The sequence below is a fragment of the Armigeres subalbatus genome, chromosome 2, assembly GCF_024139115.2.
Source record: "Armigeres subalbatus isolate Guangzhou_Male chromosome 2, GZ_Asu_2, whole genome shotgun sequence".
Classification (NCBI taxonomy): Eukaryota; Metazoa; Arthropoda; class Insecta; order Diptera; family Culicidae; genus Armigeres; species Armigeres subalbatus.
The window spans coordinates 396,389,100-396,415,693 of NC_085140.1; the positions used below are offsets into that span (position 1 = coordinate 396,389,100).

Here is a 26,594-nt window from a genome sequence, read left to right on the forward strand (position 1 = left end):
GGTTAGTCGGTAAGAGCTCGCCACTCGAGTTTAGTTCAATAAAGTGAAAACAATCCACTAAACAAGCTTAACATTATTTTCTTTACATTAACATTCATGTTGATGTTTTAATGCTATCTATTTCAAAAAGTGTCAGAAATATGGTACAGGCATAACGGTCACGTCAGTTATGATGTACATAAACTAGGAAAGTCCTTTCGATGGCATTCGATTTGAAAAATATTACGGTATACCCTCCCTATAAGTGCTGGTATAATAAGCATGCATTCGGTGTGATACTCCACTATCGATATAGAAACTCCCATTCTGTTTAAGTGATAGATGCTAAATGTCATTTTCGAAGTTTTATTCAAGTTTTTAATCATTTTATATTATATTTTTCCCTAACATTATCTGCTCGCTTCTGCATCGTTATAACGATCGATTACCTTAAACATCACGTCGCAGACATTGCGCCTTTTATTTTCGTTCACTTTCAATTAATACTTTTGTATGTATTTTATTACTTTGAAGGTCAAGATTTGCTAAATATAATTTTTGCCTCACATGACTCATATCTGGGTTCATGACACGTGTTTTAGGCTTCTCGAATTGTCATTTTGGAATTTACTGTTTTAGATAAAATGGAATTTATGCGCGAAAAATCACGCGTTGAAATGAGGGAATTTTTATTTTGAGTGATGTAACATTGTAGATTCGGATTCGTGTAATAATAAACTTATACTTTGTACTAGAAAATGATGGACGCTTCCAATTTGTTTGGATAGGTGGCTTCTTTCAAAATATCTGCGTAGGTTTCTATTCTCAACCTAGAAATTTCGAGAAAACGCGGCAATAGTACTAAAAAGCAATTAGAAACACAGATAAAATCTCCAATGTTTAAAAGGGATTATCGTAATGGTCTTAACCATAAATACAGTAGTACTATTGATACTTTCCTCGTTTTGCTTCCTTATCTACAAAAGATGTTTATTTTTCGTCTACATCATAGATATATTAATTTACTACTTTTTGATTCGTAATAAACATTCAATTATATTTATTTTTAATATTGTTCTTATATGTTTGTTGTACACGTATTATACATGTATTCCGATAAAGATTAGTTTCATGCTGTGCTGCACTACTGATTGAAAGTAAGACATCTATCAATTATTGTTTCAGGAAATAATATGGATATTAATCCTCTCGCTGCAGATCGTTACATATCATTGCTAAAAAACTAAGAATCAAATCAACAACAAATAAACATTTCGTAATCATTCAATAACCTTGACCAGCCTAATTATTCTACAAAGATTTGTTCTCCTAGCGAATTATTCTCAGTTACGTTATATTTGAGGGTTTAATTACAAACCACAGTAACTACGGAGACAATCACTATATACTTCTTTTTTTTTATTTCCAATCCATTGGACTCACTTTGGCAAAACGACAAATTGGTGCGCCTGCACTAGATATATACAGTACACCAACTAGAGAATCTTATCAATCATTCCTTCGTTTCTAACGGGACCGTTATCGGTTACGCGCGCACCAGGGACGACTAACATGAACAGTTGTCCTTGTTGTTCTGGGAATCTCCGCTCAGCGAAGTTCGCCCTGGCTGTGCCGGTTTATGCTGTACACCGGATTCGGACGAGTTCAAGTCCAAACGACCGTCTTGGATACTTTGGTAGATTTTACGTGCCGTTTCCAGGAATGCTTCTTCTACGTTTTGGCCACTGTAAGTTAGGTGCAAGATAGGCAAATAAAAGATTTGAAAAGACAACGAATAATTACACTTTTGGCATGTAGAATGTGAAAAATAAGTATAGGTCGCCACACATCACGAAAACTTCATTCCCTCCTGAGCGTGACGTATACGTTCTATATTCTATTGGTATTTTTATACCGATTCAGAATGTTAGTGGAAATTGAGATAGATCACGTCCGTCTTCAGCAAGAAATAAGTGTTGATGTAATACTTACTTGACACACGAGACATCCTCAAAAGTACCACGAAAGGGGATAACGGGGTAGTTATTTGATGGAACAGAATTTTTCTAATGCCAGCAATGTGACTCTACTATATCCAAGTAACCATTACGCTAAACTGCCATATAGGGCCAATATACGGCTGTTTAAAAATTTATAAGCATTAAAGGATGACTATATTGTCGATTTGACGAAATATGCGGCTTATTGGGTAAGTTGAACTTTGAAGTGCTGTAAAAAAAATCACCCTTTGATAAATTTTAAATTCGTTTGCGGTCTTACCTAGTTCGGCCCAAAGATTACACACGGCTCTACCAAACTTTTTGGAAAACACCTAGGGGAACGGTTCGCCACTTCATCTCATAGCTCCTATTTCCATCCCATCAAAAACAAAGCAATGGAAAGGAATTTGGTTTGTTTATTATTTTTGTGATTTTTTTCAGCAGTAAGCACGCATGTTGACAAAAAGAAGCGACGAATTTGGTGCCGTATTTCTTTGTTTAGCGATGAGATGGATATATGTACAGTGAGATGGAAATCGGAATCCCCTATTTGTATACAGATTTTTTTCTTATGCATCATTTTCACTTGCCCCGTATACCGGACAAGTTGAAACACTAGTGGCTATACAACAATGTCACAAGCGTTATTGTCAAGGGCCAAATTCTAGAGAACCATACTACGCAATACGTTAAAAATTTATCCTATTGATTACCTCTTACTGGTGACCACTCTGATTACTTTTCAGGATGGTTCATTATTTGATTCACTTGAATTGCGCGCTTGATAATTTGGTTGTGGCTTCGTCATTACTTCACATAATTAACTAGCGTCTCACTTATAAACTCCTTGACGGATGAAAGTTTACGGGAGAGTTTACGAAAGTTTATATGTTTCATGTTTAAATTTTTCAAGAGCAAGTGCTCGCTCAATACGAAGAACAGTAGACACAAAAGAATCTCAAGGTGTAGGTGTATGAAATGGTCATGTTTAAGGATTAAAATCTCGACTTCTAGCGATTAGATTGAGATTGAGATTTTGCATCCCAACCTGAAATGACCTAAACTTTCAATTAATGATTGTTCTTGTATGTATGTTCACTGAATAGGCACGTTTCATCACGATCCTCATACATGACTATTTTGTATGATGTGTTATAATTATTTCCAGGGGTGTAGAGATTGTAGGAGGGTTACACACGGTGTGTTTATCCGAAGAGGCTTATTTTCAAAGCATCAGTATCTCTAAAACACTCACTACATGAAAGAATAGGTTTTCCTTTTTCACGTAGGTGCATTTTTTAAATGTTCTATTGGGGGTGCTGGATGGTGAAAAAGTGGTGGAAGAATTTGTGTATCTTGGAACATTAGTGACGTGCGATAATGATGTTACCCGCTAGGTGAAAAGGCGTATTGCAGCTGCAAATAGGGCTTATTACGGACTTCGTAACCAGCTTAAGTCCCGTAGTCTGCAAACGAAAACAAAACTCGCGCTGTATACTACTCTGGGGCTGTCCATAAACCACGTAGACTCTTGAGGGGGAGGGAGGGGTTTCGAAAAAGTCTACGATAGTTTACGAAGGGGGGGGGGGGGGGGGGTATACCAAAAGTCTACGTGGACTTTTTGATTTCATGTTTTTTTAAAGCGATTTATACATCAGCTTCGTGCGAAGTTCACTTGTTTCATTTTTCTAGGATGTTCCGGTTTTTTTTTGCAAGATATTACCGATATATTCTCTTGCATTTCTCCTTAATAATTTAATGAATTTCACTAAAGTAAAAGTCCGAGCTACGACTTAAAACTATCATAGATTTTACCAGGAAATTCTTCTGTGCAGGAAAATTCTCCAAAGTATGCTATAAAAACTTTTGATTTTTTTTTTTAAATCTTCACTTAGATTTTACTGCAGATTCCTACTAGAATTTCGATTGATTTTCGGAAGGAACTTCTTAGCAAACTATGGAAATTATGTCGGATTTTTTTTTTTTTAATTTTCAAAGGAAGCATTTTAAGATATTCAAGAAAAAGTCTTTGGAATGCCCAAAAGATATTCTTTGGAACTTGTAAAGGGAATTCTCCGAAATTTCCGCGAGAAACCCTTCAGAATATTCACTGGAGATTTTCTAGGAAGTCCCCGAAATTTTTTGCTGAATTTCGGAAATTCTTCGGAATTTTCGCGAGAAATTCTTTGCAAATATAAGCAAAATTATTTGAAATGCCCGTGGAAAATTCTCCTTCTTAAATTTCTTCGGCAGTTCTTATGTAAATTCTTTGGAATTATAGATGGAAAATTTTCGAAATTTCTAAATAAATTGTTGAAAACTTCCACAAGAAATTATTTGAATTTCCCACCAAAAACAGTTTGAGTTTCCACAAAAAAAAATATTTGCAATTTTTGTAAAAAAAGACTTTCTAATTTTCATGAAAATTTATTCGATTTTTACGAGAAGCTCACAAAAAGTTCAACTGAAAATTCTCCATAGTTTCCACCGAAAAGTATTCAGAAAATATTTTTTGGAATGTCCATAAGATTTATTTAAATTTCCTCAAGAAATAGCTCCAAATTTGCAAGAGAAATTAAAAAATATCGTAGGAAACCATTCTGAATTTCCACGGGAAATATTTCGGAATGTCCGTATACTAAAAATTACCTCGGGAAATAATTCTTAATTTTCACGGAAAATTACTCGGGTTTTTTAACGGGGAAACTTTTGGAATTTAGAAGAAAAATCTTGGGATTTCAACAGATGATTATTCAGTGGGATATTGCATGGAATTTTCAAGAAAAGCATCGGAATTATCACGGAGAGTTCTTTGGAGTATTTCAAGAACAAGAACTCAATTTCAATTAAGAAATTTTACTAAATTTTCACGCAAAACTAATTGGAATATAGACTTGACGTTCTCGAAATTTTAACTCGATTTTTTTTTCTAAATTCTGAAAATTCACGATTTTTACAATTTTGAACCGGCGTTGAGAAATATAGGTCAGATGCGTGACAGATTTTATCAGTGTCGCGCCGATGCAAAAATGTCGGTGGTGGTGGTGCACACCTCTAGGAGGAATTGAACAGTAATCAAACTAATTGACTCTGAGATTTGATTTCAGGAGTTATGGACAGAGGATTAAATTTGATTTCGTTTCAATTTGATTCTCGTTTTGTTGGATTTTATTCAGTGTGATTTTGTTAAGTTTGAAATTCGAATTTTGTTGTAATTTTTACATGGAAATGGAATTGAATAGCTGAATTGCCTAAAACGTGGTTGATTTCCATATTTTTCCTATCACATATGATGTTTTGTAAAATTTGGTAAAGTCTACGTAGATATCATGGGGGGAGGGAGGGGTTTTGAAAAAGTCTACGAAAGTCTACTAGGGGGGACGGGGGGGTTTGAAAAAGTGAAATTTCGGTCTACGTGGTTTGTGGACAGCCCCTCTGATTCTTCCGGTGGCTTTATACGGCCATGAGACATGGACGTTAAAGGAGGCTAATCGGAGAGCTTTCGGAGTGTTTGAGCGTAAGGTGCTGCGGAAAAAACTCGGCGGTAAACAGGAGAACGGTATCTGGCGGCGTCGCATGAATCATGGATTGTACCAGGTGTATAAAAGGCTGGATATTATTAAGCTTATTCAACACGGCAGACTACGGTGGGCTGGTCACGTTGTTCGTATGCCGGAAGAACGTCAAGCGAAGATAATATTTAGTAGAGAACCCGGAAGAGGCCGCAGGCTTCGTGGAAGGCCGCGTACACGATGGCTTTTTGCAGTTGAAGAGGACCCGGGGGCGCTCAATGTTCAGGGCGACTGGAAGCGATTGGCCCAGGATCGAGTCCAGTGGAGAAGGATACTCCATTCGGTGTAGGTTCATCGAAGAGGGGTCATTTTTTCATACATTTTGGGGGGAGTTAAATCGTTTGAGTTTTCTATGGAGTTTGCACCAAAAATAGTGAAAAAAATAAAAATTGTTCTAGATCCCCCGTTAGAACATTTTAGTTTACCCACTATATGAAAGAGGAGAGCATATACATTCACGTGGTGGGTTTTTCAGAGATACTGATTTTTGAAAAAATATTTCACCATAGACACACCGTGTACATTCATGAATAAAAAAGGGTGAAATGGAAATTTATGAAATCAATTTTAAGAAACGTGAGCATTTCTCGCTTAACTTTTCAAAAGGACCTAAGTAACATTTTTTTCATGAATTAATTTGAATAGCACAATAAACAGAACAACATGAAAGCTATTGATTGCAGTATTCAAATTAAATCATGAAAAAAATGTTACTTAGGTCCTTTTGAAAAGTTAAGCGAGATTTCTAAAAATTTATGTTATTTGTACAAGTTGATTTCCAAAATAAAATATTGCTTTTAATTGCGAAAAAGTATAATTTGATAAAAGTAGAAAGGTTCTTTTCATTATTCCTTCATTTATTAGGCCGATATCTACTGTGGTATTCTGCTGTAAGGAATCCACATGGAATCTATTTTTAGATTTCCATTGTTGTCCTTGCCAGTCCATCTCATTGTGAGTCCATTGTGTCCGTTGTCCATGTCGTGCATCCAATGATCGTTGCATTGTTCGGTTGCCATTTATTCGGTTAACGTTGAAGGAATGCCTCCGAAAAGAACAAGTTGTCAGTCGTCATCAGGCAGCCATGACGGTGAGGCGCGTACCCCAAAACGCAACCGTATGGGCTGCGGATCCGGCGACTGACGAGGGTTTGTTGGAGGGACTGGGAATCGAACCCATGACCATTCGTAAGGCGAACGTGTAGTCAACAACGCTACGGGGCCACCACCCCCCGCCCCCCCACACTTAATACGAGTCAATATGTTCGCCAGATTAATTAACTAAATTAAACTCTAGACCAACATTTGAAAAGGGCGTAACAGTCAAAAATTATTCCTTCTGATTCTTCGTCCACATATAAAGCTTTATATGTAGACGAAGAATCAGAAAGAATAAATTTTGGTCTAGAACTAATGACACGAGCAAATGCTGCCCAAAAACGATCCGCACGCCACCTTTGCTGTGGCCAAATGCCTTCAGTCCAACTCTTAGCATTTTTACTCCTTGGCCCACATAATCAATTGCTACTATTTCCGCAATTCGTACAATTTGTCGCGATCAAATTATAGAAACGGAGATGTAAGATATGTAAAAACATACATCTGTGGGTCATTTAGCTGAGCACCAGTGTAACCATCCTCACGTTACAATTATTTTAAACAATATATGCAAATATACAGTATACAATACAATATAATTCTAAAGTTTTTCTGACTAGGTTAAAGCAATTTTCTCATTCATCTTTGAATTGAAAAATAATTTCAATAATTTCAGCAAAATCGAAGCCGAAGCGGGAAGATGTGAAGCAACTTTTTTTTAGCAAAATAAACCAAGAATTTCTACCGTATATGTACGTTGAAACCACAGCTTTTATGTACAATTGTAATATTTTTTGTCTATGTTTTATTGGTCTTTGATTCTATGACGGAAAAGTGGGGCATAGTGTATCCATTAGACCTCTTCATGTTTTCAAAAAGTATCAAAAATTCAACCGGTCAGTGCGGAATCACAATTCTTATACTAAGATAAGCCTTTTGTCAAATTTTCAGCTAATTCTGATTAAATTTCGAGGTGGCTTAAGTCGAATTAGTGTTTTTAGGCTATTTTCAATTTTGAAAAAAAAACCTGACAAAAAATATAAACGCCGAAAACTATCGCAACATCCTCTATACGGAAGCTTCTGATGTGCTCTACAAGTCTTGTGAACATTGCGATTCAACAGAATCACGTTTTGACCACGTTAAAGGTTCGGTTCTATTTGATGCCCTCATGCTGTGGTCAAAATTTCAGCCAAATCGGTCAACGTTTGGGTGCTAACTCGTTGGAAATTTATATGGAAAAATGTATGCAGAAACATTCAAAAACAGTGATTTGCAGTTGGACGGTACAATTTACGATCAAGAACCATGATACTCATTCAGTTTTTGTAGAATTAAATACAAAATGTTATGCTGCAAACCGCGAGAAGATTAGAGTTTATTACGCAAAGATATTAGCATTTGTAGGGGTGAATTTATTTCTTTTCAAAGGAAAAAGAAACGAAATTTGCTCAAACCACACTTCAGAGAAATGCTAATAACTAAGCCGGGCAAATTCTAATCTTCTCGCGGTTTTCTGCATAATATTCTGTAATAAATTCTCCAAGATCTGAATGAGTATCATAGTTCTTCGTAGTAAGTTGTGTAGTCCAGCTGCAATTTACTGTTTTTGGATGTTTCTGCATACATTTTTCCATATAAACTTCCAACGAGTTTAGCACCGTCCAAACGTTGAGCGATTTGGCTGAAATTTTATCCAGAGCATTCAGGGCATCGTGCAAATTGACATATGACATCGGGTAGAGAACCATTTGGGCAACACCGCTTATTCCCATCAGCAACATTCATTACTCGAGCGCATTACAACCGAATTACTTGTTTTTTAGTACATGGTTAGTTTCTGTCAATATCTAGTGATGTACAAACAATCAAGCCATTTGGTTGGAATGCGGTCGAGTTAACGTTGCGGACGGGAATAGGGAGTGCTGCCCAAATGGTCCCGCTCCCTATGTTCAGCTTCTGATTTTTAATAATTTAACCGTAAATTGTACATTGGCAATTATGTTACTAAAATATCCAGGGGAAAAAGAGGAAAACTAATAAATTCAGGAATTTTGAAGAACAACGACTTCTATGGGAAACAATGTTTTTATGCACTTAAAAGCTAGAAAATCACTTTAACATGGTCAAAACGTGAACGGAACGAATCGCAATGTTCACAAGACTTGTAGAGCACACCAGAAGCTTCCGTATAGAGGTTGTTGCGATAGTTTTTAGCGTTTATATCTCTTGTTAGATTTTTTTCAAAATTAAAAATAGCCTAAAAACACTAAATTGACTTAAGTCACCTCGAAATTTTATCCGAATAAGCTGAAAATTTGACAGGAGGCTTATTTTAGTATAAGAATTGTGATTCTGGGCTGACTGGTTTAAATTTTGATACATTTTGAAAACATGAAGTGGTCTAGTATCCATTGTACAATAGCGGGCATAGAAAAGCTTTCAATTCTAGACCAACATTTAAAAAGGGCGTAACAGCCAATATTTATTCCTTCTGATTCTTCGTCTACATATATAGCTTTATAGATTCTATAACATTCCCCAGAAAACCATTCTCCAGAAAACCGTTCCCCAGAAAACCACTCCCCAGAATGTACCATTCCCCAGAAAACCATTTCCCAGAATGAAACATTCCCCCGAAAACCATTCCCCAGAATGCACCATATCCCAGAATTTTTTTCATACCTTTATAAAGATTCCTGTAATGAAGAAAAAAGATTTTGGCAACTAAAAAACTGGAATAAAAAGAACGGCTCGGAGAAAACTACAAAGAAGTACAGTTCAATCTGATATAATAGAATATGTTATACAAAGAGATGCCCTGTCTTAAAACTTAAACTAATGAATATTAGCATATGGTCCATGGTTCAGCTTGCGGCGCAGCTTAGTCTTGTTGGTATGACATGACCGCTGGAAGGCTCTGCCACATCGAATTTTGAAATACTGCTTCTGATCCTGCTTATGAGTTGCTTCGTGATTTTGGCCTTACAATTACCTTTGCATACAATGGAGCTTAGTTGACCAAAAAATGCTATGACAGTTTTCGAAACATGTTTGACTATGTACTTTTCCCATGGTCTTGGTATTATCCACTTGTTCGCTATACTCCGTGCAAACGCGTGATTTGAAAGAAGGCGTATTTCAGGCAAATGTGTGAGTCTAAAGAATGTATCACTCATTTCCCTTTTTCCGAGCAAATGCGCATTTTAAAAGAAGGAATCATTCGTTAACCTTATTTCGGGCATATTCGTGCCTTTCAAGATGGAATTATTGTTTCATTTTTATATTCTTGTGCCTTATTATGGACAAACGCGTGTGTAGCACAAACATATTAAAGACACCATATACAGGGAAAATGCGCATTTTAAAAGAAGGAATCACTGACTTAATTGCCTTATTCCAGGCAAATACGTGGGTCCCTATTTGATTCCTTAATCAAGGCAAGCTTCAAAATAAGAAGAATTTTTTTCTGTTTTGGGGTGAAGTCAGAATAGACGTAACCATATACTATGCTAAGCCAGAATAGACCACCCCCATGAAACGGCTGTCATCCACGAACAACTCGCCTGAAGCCGAAAACATTAGAAATACTAGAATAAGAGATCGGCAAAGACGCCATCTTGTTTCCAATTGAACCGTCAAAAGCGGTTCCATTTAGACTTGTTTACTTTTTGCATCCATAAGAAGCAAGCAAAAAGTTCAAGTGCTGCCAGTATTATTTTCACGATTTCATGCATTTTCATACGTTGCCATTTCGACAGTTTCTCACTCCGCCGGTCTCTGGTTATAGGGTTGCTAGAAAACATGGTGCTGCAACATGGTGCTGGATGTAAACATTGCCGGTTAAGCAATAAATACACGAAGTCAGTATGTCGAAATCGGATGCGTAAGCGGCATGTGTTGTATTGTTAAATTATATTCAACGAGATGTATTGCATTGTTACGTGATTCTCTGCGTGATTAATTGGCGCTTTGATGTTGCATGAAGAAGAAGAAGAAGCAGAAAGATGATATTTAAAAATTTTCGCACGGGAAAACATACGAAGATATCTCTGAAATTCTAGAGGCAATCTAATTAAAAACGGTAAACAGTACGGGGTTGGACTTTTCTTATACTGTGTATTAAGTATGATATCACAGAGTAAAAATTGAAATTGAAATATTGTGTTTATTGTGCAGTAGAAAACAAGTCTAACCCCGTACTGCTTACCGTTTTTAATTTAATTGCTTCTAGAATTTTAAAGAAGAGTTTCAAAAATTTCTTCGTATGTTTTCCCGTGCGAATATTTTTTATTATCATCTTTCTGCTTCTTCTTCACTCAAAATAATTTTCACTTAGAAGCTACTTGAAAACATATGCAGATATTTTCCATGTAGTTTCGTGTGTAAAAGTTAAATGATTTATTAGTGATGGCACTCATTATTCTCGATTCACTAGAAAATAAAATAAAATTTAAGTGAATTTTCGATTGGCCATGTACTTAAATTTTAAGTGAAACTTCGATTTTTTTTCTATGATATCCCTGTAATTGATATTCCGTCCACTAGAAGCGGACGAGGACAAAAAAAGGAGTAGAAAATTAATTCAAACTCAAACATGTTTTTTGCAAATCGTTCTCATAATGCTTCTGCAAAATGTTTCATTAGCGATTGTTAATAAACGTACATTTCGCTCTGAGAACCCCACTCATATATTTTTCATACATTCATTTTGAGTAGAATTCACTAGAAGAGTATATAGATATTATTTTCTATGTTTCTTGATGAATTCCACTACATTTCTTATTAAGATGCACTTGTGATTTGAGTCAGTTTTATTTGATTCCAGTAAGACCGATGAAAGTTTCGATTTTTAAAGTCTACATGACTTTTTATAGTGGAATTAAAGTGACAATTATTTTGAGTGTTCTTCATGCAACATCAAAGCGCCAATCGCAAATTCTCTCGCGGCAGTATGAACGGAGCTTAAAATAGGAAAGGCAACACTAGCGCCACCCAATCGGTAGACGGCATCAAGAACTACATCTCATTCCAGGGGGGTGGAATAGACGTGACCATGCTATGCGACGTGACGCGACAGTGCAGTTTGACAGTTCATTGATAATAATTGTTATTCCTTTGCGTGAGTCGCGTCGCATCGCATCGCACATCGCGGTTAGGGTGTGGCCAGAGTAGACGCGAAGTGCAATGCGAAGCGAAGCGTCCATACGATTTGACAGCTCCTTATTATTGATTGTTATTCTTTTGTATGCAATTTTCGCGTGGACGCGTCTACTCTGGCAGGCACCTTACTCTGGCGGGCACCTTATAGTCATTATGCCAAAAGGCACATTGTATTTGAAACTATAGTTTCTAATAATTACCACAATGGCCATTGCACATCCAACTCATCAAGACAAATGATTTTAATTATGGTGACTTATTATGAAACCATGTTTATCTATATATTCTGTTTTCTGGGGAACGGTACATTCTGGGGAATGGTTTTCTGGGGAACGGTACATTCTGGGGATTGATTTTCTGGGGAATGGTACATTCTGGCGATTGGTTTTCTGGGGAATGGTACATTCTGGGAAATGGAATTCTGGGGTATGGTTTTCTGGGGAACGGTTTTCTGGGGAATAGTATAGAACCGCTTTATATATTTGTATATTATTTATTTATATTACCGAGGTTTCAATATTTACCATGACCATAAAGATAAAATCATACTTACGTCATTGCACTAGCCTCAGCGAACATAAGCCCGTTCTCGTCGGCGAATTTTTTCGCCTCTTCGTAGGTAACCTCGCGGGTGCTCTCCAGGTCCGACTTATTGCCGATCAAAAATATCACAGTACTTGGGTTAGTCAAATTACGGGTGTCGGTTAACCAGCTCGAAAGGTGGTTATAAGTAGATCTAGAAAAAAAAACATCCGGTAGACATGGGAAACTAAAGATAGAAAATTTAAAAAAAAATACCTCCTGGTAATATCATAAACCATTAGCGCACCAGCCGCTCCTCTGTAGTACGATCGTGTCACGGCTCGAAAGCGTTCCTGCCCAGCAGTATCCCATATCTGTAGCTTGATCTTCTGCTTGTCGACCTCGATGATTCGGGTGCCAAACTCCACTCCGATTGTGTGCGGACAGCTTGCCATAACTGGAAAATGTAATGATTTAATAATCAATATTCCATCAAGAGTTCCATTTTTCTTTTTGCATTACTTCCCCCACTGTGAATTGCCGCTTCGCGGATTAGTGTTCATTAACGGGAAGTTTTCTAAGCTAATTCACTATTTATTATATTCGTATACATATTATGCAACTAACATGGTGATACTCTTATGCCTAGAAAATTTCCAACACAAAAATTTTGTAATTTTGGACATTTTGCGCTTTAGAAAATGTAAAATGGTGCCGACTGGTATCGAACCACTAGGGTAAGAGGCAGGCAGGCTTACTATTCTGTTCACTTAATATTCAGGTACATTTTACGTGAAAACGTACTCGCAACTATTTCAGAAAATTCAGCTAAAATCTATTCAATCATTTTTCCCTTTCTCTTCTTCTCCAAGCATAGATGTTGTCCTGTGTCGTTTCTTAAAAAGCTTAGTACGAACACAGCAAGAAACTTTTAGGGAATCTAATATAATTGTTTAATCTATTTGGGGATATTTTTTGTATTTGACGAGACAGGCATCGCAGAAATTCAACATCCAGACACCTGCCTGAGACGGCAGATTGATGAAATATGATACTTTTAAACTTCAAGACCTTTCGGCTTTAATCTGTGTATTGATACTTACACTTCTTTTCGGTAAACTGATGCAGGAGACAACTTTTACCCACGCCCATATCACCGATGATGATATATTTGAAAATGTAGGAATAGTTGTATGGACCCGCCGACATGTTGTGCACTGAAATAGAAAAGCAGAAAAAAATATATATTGCATATCAATCAGACGAACAACCGCTGCATACATCTGTCCATAGTCCAATCGAACCCATCAATAATCCGATGAGATAACTCCTCCAGAACATACATATTGACAAGATTTGATAAATTCAAAAATATAAACATACAATACCGAACGTGAAGGGTGCAACGTGTGACCTACAAGTCTAAGCGATTTTAAATGTTGCCATTTGCCATCCACGGCGGCAGGTGGAAATGCATGAAAAGAACCATGACGGAACCAATGGCGATAAGAGCCAATAGACTCAACTCACTAACAGTCATTCTTCGCAGGGAGTCGACCATTCGTGAAAGAACCTAATACTGGTTTGTTTAAAATTGGTGATAATGACATAGGGGTTTGCATACTTCACGCTTGACGGAGCATCCTGCACTGATTTCATTAAATTGGACCTGGAGACAAAACGTTCTAGAGTTCCACGAATTGTACATGTAGGTAGCACACTTTTTTTTATCTCTCTATTTATGTGATGTATTTATTATCTTAGAATTTAACAATCATATGGCTGGCGCACATAATTTGAAGTTTATATGAGGTGACCAGTCGAAATATATGAAAAACCCAGATAAATCCACCTAGCGGTGTTGATGCCTTTCTCCATGCAATAATTTGATTTCGACTTAGTGTGATACCCAAAAAAATTGTCGGCGTATCAACCTTCAGTTCAATCAAAGTTATTTACCGGATAAACCACTCGACTTGGACATTAATTTACAATGTTCTGAAAAACTCAGATGTGAATATGTACATTATGCGGAAGATTTTGATTTGAAAAATATATTGGAGGTAACCACTTTCCCTTCGATGGGACTCGAACCCACGCACCGGTTCAGTTCCATAGGCATGCGGCACGGAAAAACGTTGTACAATATTATGACGAAGACTATATTTTTTCGATTTCTTCATACGACGAGAGTGACTAGGGTAACGGCACCAATAGTGGAGGTGTTAGTAGATCCACAAAAGATTTTTTTTTTAAATTAATGTTATTGGAAATTTACAGCTTCAACAGATAAACAGATAGACAGATAGATAAACTAATGAATTTGCTAACAAAAATGAGATTGATGTCATTAAACATCAACAACTACAAAATATTGCTTGCACCACTTATGGGTACCCTGTTTTTGTATTTTTTGATATAAATTAATTTTGGTTCCCATAGTGGTGCTATCCATTGATTTCTTATGAGACTCGCCACTACAGTTTTGACCCGATTTTGTCACTCCCCGATTTTATCACGTTTTCGACCCGATTTTATCACGTTCTTGACCCAATTTTATCACTCCAAAAATTTTTGAAATTTTTTGTCTTTCTTTTTATTTCTGTGGATAATAACGCAAACAACAATGATTTTCATGAAATATTCACCAGGGGGGGGGGTGATAAAATCAGGATATTACTGCATAGGTACAGTTGCAACAAGTTGCACCACTATAGGTGCAAGGGAGTCAATTTTATACATCCACCTGTGGGACAAGGGGCAACATTTTGCTCAAGACTTTCGCTGGTTTAAATTAGATATTGTGGACATTCATCGACATTTTTTGTTGTTTGGCGTCAAAACCAAAAGTAAGCAATCTGACTGGTGGAATAATTTTGATCGGAACTGTAATATATGAAGATTTATAACGATAAATGTGCTCAATCACAGCATATTAGAACAAGGTTTGAGCCACATACCCTATTCGGACGAAGTTGAGAAGACTTAGCTGTTTGTTAATGTACACTGTTCTACTGAAATTATAAGTGGATTACTCATGAAACACTATCTTTATGATTCCAGCACAGACAGTCTGTGATTCCAGGTTTGATAAATATATAAATATTACAAGAAAAAATTCTATGCATACATAAAGCAACGCAAGAAATTTTAACTGATTATGGAAAGTAAAGTGAGACACAAAGACCATAAAACAATTTAAAAAAGTTATTTTAAATTATTCAATGAAGACACTGTGATCTGTTGTATTGCTTTTTGACCCTTCCTTTGGAAGTGTTAATAATTTCACTTTGTGTGCGTTACGCAGGCGTGTTACATATTTATTTATCAATAAATCTCTTGAGTTATGAAATAAAATGTATGGTATTTGAAACAAACTCGCTTCAATATTGAAAATATAACTATACAAATGATATGATATGGCGATATGCTTGTTTGTCTGATTTTTTTTAAAAGAAACTATTGATTTTTATTGAGGAACGTAAAGAAGAATGTACCAAAAAATCTTCTCAGAAAAGCAAAAACGTAAAACTTTGAAGGGATTTCAAAAATTTCTTCACTGGCAGCTAGGTAGCAAATGTACGCATGTTTTGAGACACTAATCACTGGCGGCGCCAGCTATTGTTATTTGGCGGGGCACCACTTAACGCAAGAACAATAGCTTATGAGAACCCGTAGTGCTGGTCGGGATACGAGCAACCTTAGGTAAGATCGGGTAACCAACCCCGGTGGGAACTATGGTCGTATGCTGACAGGGAAGGGGAGGGGGTTGCTCCTCTCCGGAGGTGCAAATCTTACTGAGCGTCTGTTCGTCATGTCAGGATCGGCTCACAACAACGTCTGTTCTCCATGTTAGGGGCGGCTGATCATCGTCCGAGTGCCAGCGAGGGACTCTAAGTGAAACTGTGCACCATGGTACACCGGGAATAAGGAGGTATGGTCCTCCGGAGATTTAGGGGGTTTGGTGTCAGGTCCTGCAAGCCAGCCTTTAAAAAACATAAGCAACGAACAATCAACAAGAGAGTACGGACCAGAACCATCGGCGAAGACCACTGCGACGAAAAGGGACTAGCGATTGGAAACTCGGTTCGTGGAACTGCAAATCTCTCAACTTCATCGGGAGCACACGCATACTAGCCGATGTGCTCAAGGAGCGTGGATTCGGCATCGTAGCGCTGCAGGAGGTTTGCTGGAAGGGATCAATGGTGCGGGCGTTTAGAGGTAATCATACCATCTACCAGAGCTGTGGCAACACATACGAGCTGGGAACAGCTTTCATAGTGATGGGCGATATGCAAAGGCGCGTGATCGGGTGGTGGCCGATCAATGAAAGAATGTGCAGGTTGAGGATCAAAGGCCGGTTCTTCAACTTCAGCATAATCAACGTCCATAGCCCACACTCCGGAAGCACTGATGATGGTAAGGACGCATTCTACGCGCAGCTGGAATGTGAGTACGACAGCTGCCCAAGCCACAACGTCAAAATCATCATAAAAGATTTGAACGCTCAGGTTGGCCAAGAGGAGGAGTTTAGATTAGACCGACTATAAGGCATTTTATGAGACGTTTAGCGGTGGCCCGATTATTTACTTCTAATGTTTTGTTTTGGTATGATTCTACGTGAACATTCCGTTAGGTCCGAACACCAAATAATGTTTGTAAAGTTTTAATTTTCATTCGTGTTTTCTTCAGCATTTCATGCTTAGAATGCAATGGTATGAATAATCTAACGACACGTTTTAAGAATCATATGAAAAACTTTGTTCTAAAACACTGGTAGACGAAAAGTAAAACAGGCAGAATTGATGATCGGAATGTTCAGCGCGAAATTACGAAACAAACGGGCTCCCACTAATTGTCAAAGTAGATAAACACGAGATAAACAGCTGTTTCGATCTGTCTCATAAAATGCCTTATTGGGAAGTTCAGCGCTCACCGGCGGACGAACGAAAACGGGCTACGACTAATTGATTTCGCCGCCTCCAAGAATATGGCCATTTGCAGCACATACTTCCAACACAGCCTCCCGTATTATGGAAAGTATCGGTATCGGTACACCTGGAAATCACCACAGCAGACAGAATCACAAATCGACCACGTTCTGATTGATGGACGACACTTCTCCGACATTATCGACGTCAGGACATATCGTGACGCTAACATCGACTCTGACCACTATCTGGTGATGCTTAAGGTGACACGGGAAGCACAAACAATCATCAAATCGTCATCATTTCATCATTGAATGCTTAATTTTTTTCTACAACAAATATGATTTTGAAAAAGTATCACCGGCGCGTGCCTACTCGCAATCTACATGCTAATACATTTACAATTACATCTGAAAACCGAAATACGCCGCTCTAAAATAACGAGGTGGCAATGCTAGAAAGAGACAAAAGATAGGAAAAATGACACGGTGTGTAGTGCCTCCCCGAGTCAACTTAAACTGCGCCCAAAACTATCCGTCATCAACGATGTTCGGTACCGACGACCGCCGCGGTACGACCTAGAGCGACTGAAGCAACCTGATGTCGCCACTGCATACGCGCAGTATCGATGGGGCCCCTCTTGAGGACTGCTGGAATACAGTCAAAGCAGCCATTAACGACGCAGCGGAGAACAACGTCGGGTTTATGGGACGAAGTCGACGGAACGATTGGTTCGACGAAGAGTGCAGACAGATTCTGGAGGAGAAGGACGCAGCGCGGGCGGTCGCGCTGAAGCAAGGTACCCGGCAGAACGTGGAACGCTATAGACGGAAGCGGAGACAGCAGACCAGCCATTTTCAGGAGAAGAAACGCCGCCTGGAAGAAGCGGAGTGCGAGTAGATGGAACAGCTGTGTCGTTCTCAAGAAACACGCAAGTTCTATCAGAAGCTCAACGCATGCCGTAAAGGCTTCGTGCCGCGAGCCGAAATGTGCAGGGATAAGGATGGGAGCATCTTGACGGACGAACGTGTGGTGATCGAAAGGTGGAAGCAGCACTACGAGGAACATTTGAACTGCGCTGAGACTACAGGCAGTGAAAGTCAATGCAGCGCAGGAGATGACTACGTCAGTTCAGCGGACGATGGAAGCCAACCAGCCCCACTTTGAGGGAAATTAAGGATGCCATCCAACAGCTAAAGACCAATAAAGCAGCTGGTAAGGATGGTATCGGAGCTGAGCTCATCAAGATGGGCCCGGAAAAGCTAGCCACTTGCCTGCACAAATTGATAGTCAGAATCTGGAAAACTGAACTGCTACCGGAGGAGTGGATGGAAGGGGTTATATGCCCCATTTACAAGAAAGGCGACAAGCTGGAGTGTGAGAACTTTCGAGCGATCACCATTCTTAATGTCGCCTATCCAGCTTTCCACGCTCGGTAATGGCGGCTTTTCGGTGTGTAAAAATCAATCGGTCACTGTACTTTTTGACACTAGCTGGAGGAAAACTCACTGGCGAAAAGGCCTTTTTTCCCTTCCCCTCATCCAGGAACGCCAGTGAGCTTTCCTCCAGCTAGTGTCAAACAGTACAGTGACCGATTGATTTTTACACAACGACAAGCCGCCATTACCGAGCGTGGAAAGCTGGATAAAGTGATATCCCAGATCATCTTCCGTCGTCTGTCACCATTAGTGAATGAGTTCGTGGGAAGTTATCAAGCCGGCTTCGTTGACGGCCGCTCGACAACAGACCAGATCTTTACTGTACGGCAAATCCTTCAAAAATGCCGTGAATACAAGGTCCCAACGCACCATCTGTTCGTTGATCTCAAAGCGCCATATGACAGTATAGACCGCCGTAGAGCTATGGAAAATTATGGACGAGAACAGCTTCCCTGGGAAGCTTACCAGACTGATCAAAGCAAGGGTGGATGGTGTGCAAAACTGTGTGAAGATTTCGGGCGAACACTCCAGTTAGTGGAGCACAACGAACAAGGTGGGCAGACCAGGTGCAAAGCGAGTGTGGGGCGCATTCGAGGATGGAGAGATGCGGCCTCGAACCGTGTATTGTGGCGTCAAATTGTTGATTCAGTGTTATCTGTTTAGATGTTAACTAAAATAATAAATGAAATGAATGTTTTTCTTAGGCAACTATCTGGCGCTCATTTATTGTTGCGATTAAAAATAAGCGGAGTAGTTTTTTTTATGAGCGATACAAATGGAGTCCAAAAATATTTCCTTATAACTAAGGAAGGGTCAATCTCAGTGTAGATGGTTTAATCTGGGTTTTGATACTTTATGAAAGTCAAAACACTGCAGCATCGGGAGTGCTTCCACTTTCATGTAGTAGCGAAAAGCATCACAACTGATCACAATTTAGGTTCTGTTCAATATGGGGTTCTTTCTAAAATTACGTAACGCTAAATTTGGTGATTTTGGACCCCCACCCTCTCTCTCGTAAAACTTTTTGTATGAAAGGTTGAATTTTTTTGAATGGATCGTATCGCTCGGCTTGACTCCCTTCCTCACCCTACAGCGTTACGTAATTTGTGAAAGGTCCCATGCAAGATATATACAGAAAATGTGTTCCTATTCCCATATATACATTGGAAAAAGGACCTTTTTTAAAGTCATTTCTTCAGTTACCCACACGAGGGGCAAGACATCTTGCACGCATATCTTGCAAGTGAAAAACTCGAACAGATTTTTAAGTTTTTCATTTACTTTTTATTCTAAAAGGATTTTTTTTTCTAAAATCATGTTTGGAAGCAAATAAAAACTTATAAATGATATCATGAACATAATTAATTTTTAATATTATATTCACCTTCTATGGCTTAATAAACCTGCACTATAAGGCTATCTGACGTTTATCATCTTTCTCTTGCACGCGCACAGCCGGGATAGGGTTTGTTTTCATACGGAAACGCTTCCGAAGCGTTTCCGTATGAAAACAAATCCTATCCTTCCCGTGCGCGTGCAAGAGAAAGATGATAAAACGTCAGATAGCCTTATACGAATTATCAACAGTTTACCAACGAATTCCTTTGCCCACTTACCCCACTGTACCTTATATGAACTTTAATGTCAAGTAGCTATAGCTTAGCTTAGCTTATACTAAAGACACACTGGTGGTACAAGGACCGTGGACCGGTTATGTACCCTAGTACATATTGTACCATGGTTTTCCACGTTGTACCAGCATGGTACAAGGTGACACACCTGTGGTACAACTTGTACCATGGTACGAATACCATCAGTGTGTCATTAGTATTAGCTTAGACTGACTGTACATATCTATGGAGAACTTTAATGTCAAGTAGCCTACACGGTAACATCCGTATACTCATTTTAGGAGTACTTTTTAATCATATTCGAGAATATTGACTAAACGTCAAAAAATGCGTACTTTTAAATCATTAGTTGAGAGTATTTTTGACTCCTTTTAGAACATGTAAATGGAATTGGAAAAAGCGTAAAAAGCAGTATTTTGAAGAAAAGAAAATTTCAAAGCCAAACATAACCAAATTAGTTTTCTGTCACCGGCGGCGCAGTGAGTGCGAAAACATAAAAAATATTTTAATAAAATAACTAGTGAAAACGCAAAAATAACGCTGGAAAGACAATTAGACATTGCCAACGAGGTGAGTTGCTTTTGAATTCGAAGAATACGTCTGAGAATAAAATAGATATTTCGATTTATGCTTCTTTTTGCAGCTTGATTGACCCCGTGCCTGCGTCGAATACTAATTCCAGCGCAACCATGTATAGCTGAAGCCATCAGGAGAAGCAGCTCCGGCTGGAGATCAAAGAACGTTATCGAACTTTTTACGGACGAACTTTTAAAGAACGTTATCGAGATGCAGGAGGAGGAAGATCTGGAAGTTTTGGATCTGGTGGAAGTGTTCGAATCCCTCCACGAAGTGTTGCAAAAGTGTTGTAAACGAGCAACATTCGTATGCTGCAGGAAGCGATGAGCAAACTGCCCGAGTAGGATGCTCGCTGTACCTGCCGGCGAGCCTGCCGGTATGTTAGTTCCGGACAGCAATAAAAGTATGTTGGACACCAAATTTGGTAATAATCTTTTTATTTGAATAAATATGACTGTATTATTATTACCTGAAAATAAAGAAATAGTCTCCACTTTTTGAAACAAACAATTCATAATAATAAGGGGTAAAAAGTATACATTCCTATCTTTGTTATTAGGAGTAAAAAATATGCATTTTTTACTTTGAGGAAAGGAGTAAAAAGTATGCATCGTTTGACGTATAGGCAATATACTCATAAATGAGATAACGAATTATACTCCTTTTATGCGTAGTTCCACTTTTCCAGGATTATGCATACTTTAAAGTCATAAAAGAGTATTTTCTGGTTACCGTGTAGCCGATAAAGTAATACGCCTGCTTGTATCTTTTATTTGAATAACTTTGGGTAAAATACCCAATAGTGGACCCCCTAGTAGCGAAATTTTGCTCTTCCTAGCATAGGGAGTGGAAAATTTCAAAATATTAATTTTGCGTGATATCTAATATCAAGCCACAGACAATGTGATCAAGCTCTGCATCTCCTCTTCACGATACATACATCTCATAAAACACTCAAGTACTCGACGTTATTCGTTGAAATTAACATTTTAAAGTCTGACTGAATTCGCCCTATAGTAGACCCCCAGGGGGTCCATAATAGGAAATTGCTTCCCTATAGTCGACACTTCATTTGATTTTTATGTTCCGTTTCGGAACGTTCTTCTTCCCTATTATGGACACCCCAAAATGTCCCTATTATGGACACTCTCGTGTTCATTTTTTATAGAATAGTAAAAAATCATCTAATTTTACTTTAAATAGTATTTTCAATGCATGTAATCAAATCATAAGACTATAAGGTAGGTTCTCCCGATGGAATTTCATAGCAATAATGCAAAAATGCCTGGAGGGTCCACTATTGGGCACTTTACCCTACGCCCTTACTTTGGCATAAACTTGAAAGTGCCTTGTTTTTAAGCGTTTTGAGCACGACAGTAAACTTACCCTGTTCTGTTATCGCCTGTTTATGTCTAGCTAAGTCCCACCTCTAGTGTTGCTCCAATCCTCGATTTTATGATTTCGATCGAATTCACAGCTGCTGGAAAGGACTACAAAGTCCAAACATCAGACGGAACAAACAATGACGGAAAGCAAGTAGGCAAAAGCAGCACAGATATATTTCGGATAAGTTCCGCCCGCTCCTGTTCAAATCATTGGAATTTACACTTTTTTCACCCTTATCACTCCACAATTACTGTTACACACAACACTTGCAGCATTATGAGGCAGGCAGATTCTCGTAAGACTATAATTATTGGCAAAAATAGACACACAAAACTGCTGCACAATATTTTTTTAATCTCCCCTGCTGTTTTCTGCTGGAGGGATGATGACAACATGGATGACTCAAAAAGTTTTGACATTTGAATGAATGTTTCGTTCTCCCCGTTCTCCCTTGCAAGAATTCGTTTCGTTTTCGATTTCGTTTATACCAGATTAAGAGTAAAATCAGCAGTGATTCAAATCGTTCGGGCTGTCAGTTTGAATATAAATCTGAAACATTCATTTTCCCAGCAGCTGTTCTAGATTCATTTTTTATACCAGTCAAATGTCAAAAAAATAAAACTGGTATAACGCTCCGTTCTATTTCCTGCAGATTTGAACCACGAGATTCAAATATTTTTCAATTGTTTTGGTGTATGAATGTGCCATTTTGTCTACGGATCAATCCACTTTGCAATTACGGCGCCTTTCTTGGCAGCAACATAATTGAAAATTTGAAAAACTTGAATGGAACACTGCTGGGGAAACCAGCGAGTTTGTTCTAGTTTGCTCAAGATTCAAACTAGAATAGTGGTCGAAAATTTAGAATGAAACTGAATCAATATTGCTTTTTGCTTTGAAACTTTTCGTTTCATCGTTGAAAACAATGACATTTGTCTTCAGCGACTGCTTCACCGATAGACCTTTTGTACATGTTTTTCACTCATACATAAATAATACTGTCAAAACTTGCATTTGACAATAAAAAAATCAGCTAAAAGCTCTATTTTTTGACATCGGTGCACTCACACAAACAATCAACATTAATTGTCAAAAATCAGGGTTACCAACTTTATATTTTTCCCCTTGTCGCCGAGTCTGGCGCTGAGTGCTCGGCGCGGAAACCCAAAAGGTGGGAATAAAATTTTGGGATTTATGCGCAATATTGATTTCACCAAATCCATGTGAACCATTCCACCCAGCCCTATGCTAAGAGCTCATGTATAGCGTAGCCAACACCAATACCAATACCAAGCCGAGCAACGTACGTCAAATCTAAAAAAGCTTAACATCATAAAACATCCAAATTCAACTTTCTTCAATATGCAACTTTATTCGGGAATAAATATGACTAATGAGTTTAATTGATTCAAAACTTATCTACATGATCAATTTTGATTTTACTTACATGGAGAACAACAATTTGTCAGAAAAATATATTAAGCTCTTTTAGTGGAATGTATTAAACCGTCTAAGACGAATTAAGTACTGTCCATTTAATTCCACTAGTTAATTTTCGTAATCTTTGCAGATACGTATTTCGACCACAACTGTGTCGTCTTCAGTGTCTTGTACTTGACTCGACTTTGTCGAGTCAAGTACAAGACACTGAAGACGACCACACAGTTGTGGTCGAAATACGTATCTGCAAAGATTACGAAAATTAACTAGTGGAATTAAATGGACAGTACTTAATTCGTCTTAGACGGAACAATTTGTCTTTTATTTCACTGTGAAAAGCTTGAGCAGAATTTAAAGATAAATCCTGCTCTTTTATTGTTGTGGATATTTTTAATTATCAAGCTACAATCATTGGTGTTGTTGACGATTGTTGACATCTCATGTAACTGACAGCGGTCTCTCTGCACACTGTGCCCGGGACATGGTGAATATTTTTAGGCTAAGGGAGTTAGATAGGGATGTCTATAGCCTCATTCCACCCAATCCAATTTGTTCCAAATAACTATCAATCTGTCAAAACTCAAATGGGTCGGCTTTGGGTTAAAATTTTAACCACGATGGGAAAATAACCATCGAACTGTCAAATTTTAACTAAAAGTTAAACGAATCGGTGAAATAGCACAGAGAAGTGTGGCCTGAGTTGACATAGTACACTGATAAAAATTTAGCAGTAAATTCAACAACGCAAACGAATGCATTGGCTGCGTTCGACCATTGACGAATACGTATTCGTCAATGGTTCGACGGTTGTTTATCAGCTGCGTCCGTATGTACTGCCGCAATCAGTTGAGTAGATGACAGTAGTGGGCCAATGTATATCAATTCAAAAGGTTACACAGGATTTTCAATCAAATTTGTTCTAGCCTAAATATCTGTTATCTGTGAAAAAGGATAGTTCTAGACATAGACATTTTAAATATATGTATTCTCAATCCAGTTGAAAACCGGAATTTGGGGCTAGCGAAGTTGGATTTTTCTCACAATCCGTACGTTAAACCTAACTTCGGAAGTGGTGCGCTGTTTTCATATCGCGAAGCACTATTCAGAAAATTTAAGGTATAGAAAAAAATGAATTGAGAGGAACAGTTTGATAATTGAATGTTGGATCTTTTGAGCGATAATGGAAACTATTGAAGATTCATTGTTAACAAACATTTTTCATCATAGTATAGCATACTTTGATCTAGGGTAAAATGCCCAATAGTGGACCCCCTAGTAGCGAAATTTTGCTCTTCCTGGCATAAGGATGAGAAATTTTCAAAATATTAATTTTGCGTCATATCTAATATCAAGCTCTGCATCTCCTGTTCACGATACATACAAAAAACACTCAAATACTTGACGTTATTCTTTGAAATTAACATTGTAAAGTTGGACTAAATTTGCCCTATAGTAGACCCCCTGGGAGTCCATAATAGGAAATTACTTCCCCATAGTCGACACTTCATTTGATTTTCATGTTTCGTTTCGGGACGTTCTTCTTCCCTATTATGGACCCCCCAAAATATTCCTATAATGGACACTCTCGTGTTTATTTTTTATAGAATTGTAAAAAATCAACTAATTTTACTTTCCAGAGCATTTTCAATGGATGTAATCAAATCATAGGACTGTAAGGTAGGTTCTCCCGATGGAATTTCATAGCAAAATGTTTCCATTGTGCTGTAATAATGAAAAAATATCTGGAGGGTCCACTATTGGTTAGGGGTCCACTATTGGGCATTTTACCCTATGCTAGGCAAATTTATAGTGGACAACGCTAATGTTAAAAGGGGTGATTCAAAAATTATAACTGGACAGGATTAAAAGCTGGATGGGATAGAGTGAAATCAGTAGTGATTCAGTTTCATTCCAAATTTTCGACCACTATTCTAGTTTGTTGGCCAGAAAAGGGAACCCCCTCACAAAGAACTAACAAAGAGTTCCCTCTCTACACCACGGCAGGCTACTGACTGATACTTCTGCCAGCAGCTGCAGTTCTCTTTATTCAACAATAGGTATATACAATACATCCATAACAATATTTCTTAATCTATACCAAAGAACAACTACAACTAACCGGCGCCCGCTTCTCATCTTCGATCTACAGCGAAGCGTCGCACACTACCCAGGGCCGGATTTATGGGGTGGGGGGCGGTGGGCCGTGGCCCGGGCCCCCACAAATCTTATGTACCAAAACCAACCTTTTTTGTACATTTTGGGGCCCCCACACGCTGTCGGCCTCCGGGCAGCAGGGACCATGTCCAAGGGCTTGACGACCCCTCCCCAGCCGTCTGTGAGTCAGGGGGTTCTGCCTAGGAGGTGGTGGGGTTAACAGGGGGCGCTGTTAATTCCCTCCCAAAAACCACATATCCGCAAGCAAACCTTATCAAGCGACCGTGTGCCGCTTAAAGCATACAAGCCCCTAACCCCGAATCCCAAGGTGTCAGGCGACCCGTGCCGAAGGGATGAATGGCCTGGGGGTGAAACAATTAGCCAGGTCGTTAACGGAGCCTGTGGAGGTTCCACAGAGTGAGGGCTGCTTCGGCGGCAAGCGGGTGGCAGTGGGTGGTACCCACACACCCCCAAGTGGTGCACATGTGGTGCAAGCGAATGGAAGTTGGGGTATTACTCGTAATACCCCACAGAATGAGGGACCGAGTGTATGGGTGAGCACACAAGTAAGTCTCGCATGGTACGCATGGTCGGTAGTGTTAGAATGACTGAAGTCTGGTGAGGCCTGGCAGGAGTGTCAGGGGCAGATACCTCTGCGGCACCTCAGAAGTAGGGGACACGAAAGTCTCGCTGCGTCTGGCAGG

At 38.7% G+C, this 26,594-nt stretch overlaps 1 protein-coding gene across 2 annotated transcripts; it reads right to left on the bottom strand.

Moving 5' to 3' along the window:
* Positions 1 to 304: 304 nt before the first annotated feature.
* On the bottom strand, positions 305 to 22,704 carry LOC134213235 (ras-related protein Rab-14). 2 transcript variants are annotated; one of them, XM_062692011.1, is made up of 5 exons: positions 22,297 to 22,704; positions 13,437 to 13,550; positions 12,610 to 12,790; positions 12,365 to 12,547; positions 305 to 1,724 (listed from the first exon to the last, which is right to left on the bottom strand). In XM_062692011.1, the coding sequence occupies exons 2-5, from the start codon at positions 13,540 to 13,542 to the stop codon at positions 1,547 to 1,549; spliced, it is 648 nt and encodes a 215-aa protein (XP_062547995.1). In that variant the 5' UTR covers positions 13,543 to 13,550; positions 22,297 to 22,704; the 3' UTR covers positions 305 to 1,546. The 2 variants fall into 2 exon arrangements, with proteins under 2 accessions (XP_062547995.1, XP_062547994.1); XM_062692010.1 differs by lacking the exon at positions 22,297 to 22,704 and adding an exon at positions 13,615 to 13,735.
* Positions 22,705 to 26,594: the final 3,890 nt, after the last annotated feature.

Excerpts from the sequence above, each read along its gene's own strand:
- LOC134213235 (XM_062692010.1), bottom strand. The coding sequence starts at position 13,714 with ATGTTTATATTTTTGAATTTATCAAATCTTGTCAATATGTATGTTCTG. Across the intron at positions 12,548-12,609 it reads GTTTATGATATTACCAGGAG|ATCTACTTATAACCACCTTT; the intron begins GTATTTTTTTTT and ends TTTTTTTTCTAG. Across the intron at positions 1,725-12,364 it reads GCTGAGGCTAGTGCAATGAC|TGGCCAAAACGTAGAAGAAG; the intron begins GTAAGTATGATT and ends CCTAACTTACAG.